The 6000-nt window shown below is 38.1% G+C and overlaps 1 protein-coding gene across 1 annotated transcript; it reads left to right on the top strand.

The window, feature by feature from the left end:
* Positions 1-807: 807 nt before the first annotated feature.
* Positions 808-4619, top strand: LOC131303438 (trihelix transcription factor DF1-like). The gene is made up of 2 exons (XM_058330310.1): positions 808-1280; positions 2836-4619. Exons 1-2 carry the CDS (start codon positions 1027-1029, stop codon positions 4112-4114), a joined length of 1533 nt encoding a protein of 510 aa, XP_058186293.1. The 5' UTR covers positions 808-1026; the 3' UTR covers positions 4115-4619.
* The last annotated feature ends 1381 nt before the right edge of the window (positions 4620-6000 follow it).

A 6000-nucleotide genomic window follows, 5' to 3' on the forward strand; every position in this document is an offset into this window, starting at 1 on the left:
GGAACGAAATTGCCTCTTATTCTAAGAAAGACGGTGCAAAGTGTCACCAAAATGTAAAGTGTAACTTGTGATAAACGTCTTCCTAGTTTTGAGAAATCGTATAAACTCACCTAATATTTCCCTAAAAAAAGGACTTTTCCTAATGATTGTTTTTGAAGTGTATAAAGAGAATAAGATGCAAAAATTCCTCACACTAATTTTCCGCCCCTTTTTGACCTCATACTTTTCCAACTCTGTTCCTCCCCCTAACAAATCACCCAACTTCAAGCCCAGGTTTTTTTTTTCCATCAATGACGAGAGTTATATAGGTCAACTTATATGTACCTGAACTGTTCTCTTTCCGGTTTGGGGAAAGACAGTTTAACTTGTTTTAAAAGTCCAAACCTCTATGAGTGGCCCAAACTGTGAAGTCAAAAGAAATTGAGAAAATTACACTTCAAACCCCATCCAATTATTTTTCTCCATCTCACCCAACAATTCCATCCCTCCCCCTAACAAATCACCCAACTTCAAGCCGGTTTTTTTTAAAATTTTTTTTTTTTCCGTCGATGATGAGAATTATATAGGTCAACTTATACGTACCTGAACTATTCTCTTCCCGGTTCGGGGAAAGACAGTTTAACTTGTTTTAAAGGTGCAAAACTCTATGATTGGTCCAAACTATGAAGTCAAAAGAAATTGAGAAAATAACACTTCAAACCCCATCCAATTATCTTTCACCATCTCACCCAACAAAACCATCCCTCTTGACCCCACCTGATCACAAACCCTCATCTTTACCCCTCCCCTCAACAAAAACCCTAATTCACCACCCCTTTTAGTTACTTAACCCATTAAAATAAGTGGGTAGGGAGAGAAAGAGAAAAAAAAATCTAGTAAATCCCTCCCCCAAAAAACCCAATTTACCATTACAACACTTCTTCACAAAAACCAAGATATTTAACGTTCATTTCTTAAAATTACATTATTTATTATTGTTTTTTCTCCTCTCTTCAGCTGTAATAATAATTTCCTCTAGCTGTACTGATGCTTGAGGCTTCTGGGTTGTTTCAAAATTCTGCCGCTGCCGCCGTGAATAATGAGGAGAACGGTGGTGGGGTGCCGGCAGCTACCGGTGGATTTGGGGAGGAGGGAGGTAGAGGGGAAGAAGGTTACCGGAATTTCGCCGGTAACCGGTGGCCTCGAGATGAGACTTTGGCTTTGTTGAAGATAAGGTCTGATATGGACGCTATATTTCGTGACTCGAATCTCAAAGCTCCTCTTTGGGATGAGGTTTCCAGGTATGCGATTTTCAGCTTATTTCCTTTCATTTTTTTCCTTAAATTTGTGGAGAGAGATTAGAAGAAATGATTGACGTAACGGGATTTTGGAGCTCCGATATCGATCCAGATAGTGCCCAATTTCGCAGATAATATGATAGTATGACCGATACCGGTACTTGTCGCAATACTCTACTTTAAAACCCTGTATATTAGGTAGGAGTACAAATATTAGAAGCCCCTCAATAATTTGATGGAACTTTTTTTTTTGTTTTTGTTTTTTGGAGATACGAAATTCATATCTTTTTTGTGCAGCTAAATTCCCCTCTCTCTCTCTCTTTTTTTTATGGTTAAATTACCTTGTTTTGAAGATGAAGTTTTACGAGTTTCACTTGGAATTCTCATTTCGTTGGTCTAATTGGAATTGTAGTAATTAGTTCTCTTCAATCTTTTTGTTGTTTTGGAGTAAAATTCATAGATTTATTGTGCAGCTAAATTCCCAATTCAATGAGAATATATTTTATTTTCCCAGAAATATAGATTGCCTGGTTGATTCCGTTCATGGGTTCTACTTGTTTTTCTTATTTATTTGGTCTGTTGAATTTCTAGTAGTTATTGCTGTCCGGATTGATAATGGGTCTCATTATTTAATATTTCGTGTGTTGGTTTCATTTCTTGTTTTCTTTATTTTATGGTGGTAGTTTTCGTAAGCATGTTTCTTGTTTTCTTAAGTGAAGCTGAAAATGGAAACGGAATAAGACAGAAAATGTTAAATCGCCATTCCTGGGATAAAAAATTCAGAGATAAAACATGACGTCTTTTTGTTAAGTTTCATGGGCTTTACTTGTTTTCCTCATTTTTTTTTTTTTTGGTTTATTTGGATTTTAAGTAGTTATAATTGTCCAGATCTATGATACCTAACACGGATTATTCCGGTATGAGGAACGAAAACAAGATTGCGGTACGAGACGTGCCCTAGATTCTGTTATTGTGGAAGTAGACATCCTCGGATTACAATATCAGAATGTGCTTATTTTAGGAGAGAAACATCCAATAAGTGGAGTATTTTTTTGAAAATATTGATATAAAACTCATTTCGAGAAGATTTTGACATTTTCTTTTCCAGTTGCCCTACTATAGCTCCATCTTATTGATTCGTTACATTTTATTTCCTCTTTATGGCAAAATTATTTAAGGGTATACCAGGTGAAAAACCTTGAGATCACTTTGGATTGTTAAATTCAGCATTTTTTAATGTAAGCGTTCCGTATTTCAGAAGGTGCGTTCGGAAACTTAATTCACTAGGTATTAGCAAGTAGCAAGTTCTGGTAACACAGGTTCAGATTCAAATGGTTCTCAACTAACTTGTGCTCTTTTCGTTCTCTTCTTCAATACTTTGGAGACATCTCCATTCTTGTTTTCTATAGTGATTATTGCAGTTACAATATGCGTATGCATATTTGTTGAACTATGTTGTGTAGCCGTGTTTTGTATTCACTTAGAATTCATACATGCTGAAGTTAAAGTTGGATTTGGGCAGAAATTTGAAGTTCTTATATGAAACTCTTGTTATCAGGAAATTAGCTGAGCTTGGGTACCACAGAAATGCCAAGAAATGCAAAGAGAAGTTTGAAAACATCTACAAGTATCACAAAAGAACCAAAGAATGCCGATCCAGCCGACAAAACAGCAAAAACTACAGATTTTTTGAGCAATTAGAGATTCTTGATAACAATTCTTCACTTCCATCACCTTCCCCAAACCAAATCCAACATCCCATGAATGAAACAACTATGGCAATGACTGGAATGACAATAAAACCCTCGAGTTGTACTCAGGATTTTACAACCCCTAGGTCAATCCCAAATTCCAGTGCAGAGTTCTTGATGTCTTCTTCTACATCAACAAATTCCTCGTCGGGGAAAGAATCTGAAGGCAGTGGAAAGAGGAAGAGGAAATTGGGGGAGTACTTTGAGGGACTAATGAGGGAAGTGTTGGAAAAGCAAGAGAATTTGCAAAACAAGTTCATAGAGGCACTAGAGAAGTGTGAGAAGGATAGGATAGAGAGAGAAGAAGCTTGGAAAATGCAGGAATTGGAAAGGAAAAAAAGAGAGCATGAGATTTTGGCACAAGAGAGAGCTATTTCTGCGGCAAAAGATGCAGCTGTGATTGCTTTCTTGCAAAAGATTTCTGGTCCAGGGAATCCAGTTCAATTTCCAGAAATCCCAATACCGATTCCAACACAAATTTCAACTCCAACTCAACCTCCAAATCCAAATCCAATTCCAATTCCAACTCAGAAAGTTACTGACAAAAAAGACAATGGCATTGCTCTTAGCTCTTCGCGGTGGCCTAAAGCCGAAGTGGAAGCTTTGATTAGGATAAGAGCTGATCTTGATATGCAATATCAAGACAATGGGCCAAAGGGGCCTCTGTGGGAAGAAATTTCATCTTCGATGAAGAAAATCGGTTACAACCGGAGTGCGAAGAGGTGTAAAGAGAAGTGGGAAAATATAAACAAGTACTTCAGGAGGGTCAAAGAGAGCAACAAGAAAAGGCCTGAAGATTCAAAGACTTGTCCTTATTTTCAAATGCTTGAGTCTCTATATGAAAGGAAGTCTAAGAAGGTTGTTGCTAATCCTGATAATCCAGGTATTAAGGTAAACCCTGAGGACATTTTAATGCAAATGATGGGCCAATCACAGCAGAAAAGGAATGAAACAGGATCAGCAGGAGGTGGAAGTGAAGATGCTGATCAAAATGGAGAAGATGAGGATGAAGATGATGATGATGAAAATGGAGATAATTATCAAATTGTTGCTAATAATCCTTGCGCAGTGACAAGCATGGAGTGAGGAGACAAGATAGAGAAAGCTTTTCATCATCAATACTTGAAGTGGGTATGCATCATTTTGAGAGGTGGGGCAGAGTTAGTCCAGTGGCTGTCCCTTGGAAAGTGATTAAGGTGGGGTTAAGAGTACTTTCACTTTAAATAATGGGTGCAGTACTTTTTGCGAAGTGGCAAAGTTTCTGGGCAATATTGCAGTATATATTCATCAGGTATCATCATTTTAGGGTTCGTATTCTCTGCAATCCAAGTTCTGAACTGGATGGGACGGTTCAAATATGGACTATACACTAGCATGATTCAATGGTTTGGACTTGGATTTGGAGAGGATCCAATTCCATCATTTTAATGGGAAAATTGTATAAAGAGAGTAAGAATAATACGGTTGGGGTGATGTAATATACTCCTTTTGACAGTCCATCCCTGGAAAACCCCCCGTGTGTAAAATTAATAAAAGAAGTTGGTTGTGTGTGTTTGTTTGCTTATTAATAAAACGTTAGCATCATTAGTAATTATTGTGCAATGAGGGACGGGGCTGTCAGCAATGTTCAATCTCACCGTTAGTTTCTGCAATCAATGGTCTAGATTTTAAAAAAACTCCTCCACCTTGAAAAGTTCTTTTTAAAATTCAGATCGTCTAAAATACTTTTGAATGGTAAGATTGAGTGCTGCTGAATGCTCAGGGACATCAGCCCCCCAAGTCCTACAATGAGTGGGTTTTGCATAGTTCTTCCATCAGATGAAATCCACAGTTTGATGATCAAAATGAAATTTCACAGTTTTGTTTATAAAGCTCGGTTCGTTTACCATCCTAGGTAAAGGAAATGATGTAATTGGATCCGTTTTCAATGTTACGAGTTTCGAATTAACTTCCTCTAACCACAATATTAGCCTTTTCAGGCACGGTGACATGGTCATGGGTCTATAATCATTCTAGAGAACATTACAACACAAAACATTGAAAATGGAATCTGGAAGAGGTGCTAACTATCTACTAGCTTAGCAGTGTGGTTTCTCCCAACATAAATTGCTGAATTGGTTTCTCCAAACTTAAATTGCTGAAAACATCACAGGGTCGTGGGTTCGAATCCTGCTTGTGGGTAGTAGTCCTGTGAATCAGAGGTTGTGTGGAGGGCCATTGGTTTGCTCTAGTAGGCTTGCTGTCCCAGGCAAGAGCTATGTCTCAAACCGAACATTCCATAATGAAAAGAAATCCCTTTAGCAATGTCCAAGGGAGTTTGCTATGCTGATTATCTTTTCCCATCCTTTCAAGTAACCAAAAAAAAAAAAAAAATTGCTGAATTGAGTTGGAAAGGCTTTCGAGTACTGAATAGTTGAATAGACGTTTGCAAATTTATTTAATACACCAACTTCACATTGTTAAGGTATGCATGTCATGCATTCCCTTTGAATGTTCGATTTGGTTTAATTTTACAGGTGATTTGTTAGGATCGAAACACACACGCACACGATTCACGAGACAGTAAAGAAATCGACACAGAAATATACGAGATTCCCCAAAGCCGGATATGTTCACGAGAGTGAGAAAACAGTCTTTTATTGATGATCGTAGTACATAGGGTTTTACAATAGAGTAATACCTCCTCTATTCTTACCCTCATAACATCGTACCATACCAACCACCCCCCCCCCCCCCCCCCCAAATTACGGAATGCCTAGGCTTTCGGTCCAGTCTAGTTTGGATCCACGATGGGTTCCATTTCGCTTCGCTCCACTACGCTTGCAACTGGCCCTTATTGTAGAACTTTTCGACACCTCTCATGTATGAGCCACAAAGTCCTAACAATCTCCACCTTGGTGAATATACCCGCCCCTTCAGAAGATAACCACCACTTCCATCCAATCAATTTTTTTTTTTTTTTTTTTGGGGGG

The sequence above is a fragment of the Rhododendron vialii genome, chromosome 10a (assembly GCF_030253575.1).
Source record: "Rhododendron vialii isolate Sample 1 chromosome 10a, ASM3025357v1".
Classification (NCBI taxonomy): Eukaryota; Viridiplantae; Streptophyta; class Magnoliopsida; order Ericales; family Ericaceae; genus Rhododendron; species Rhododendron vialii.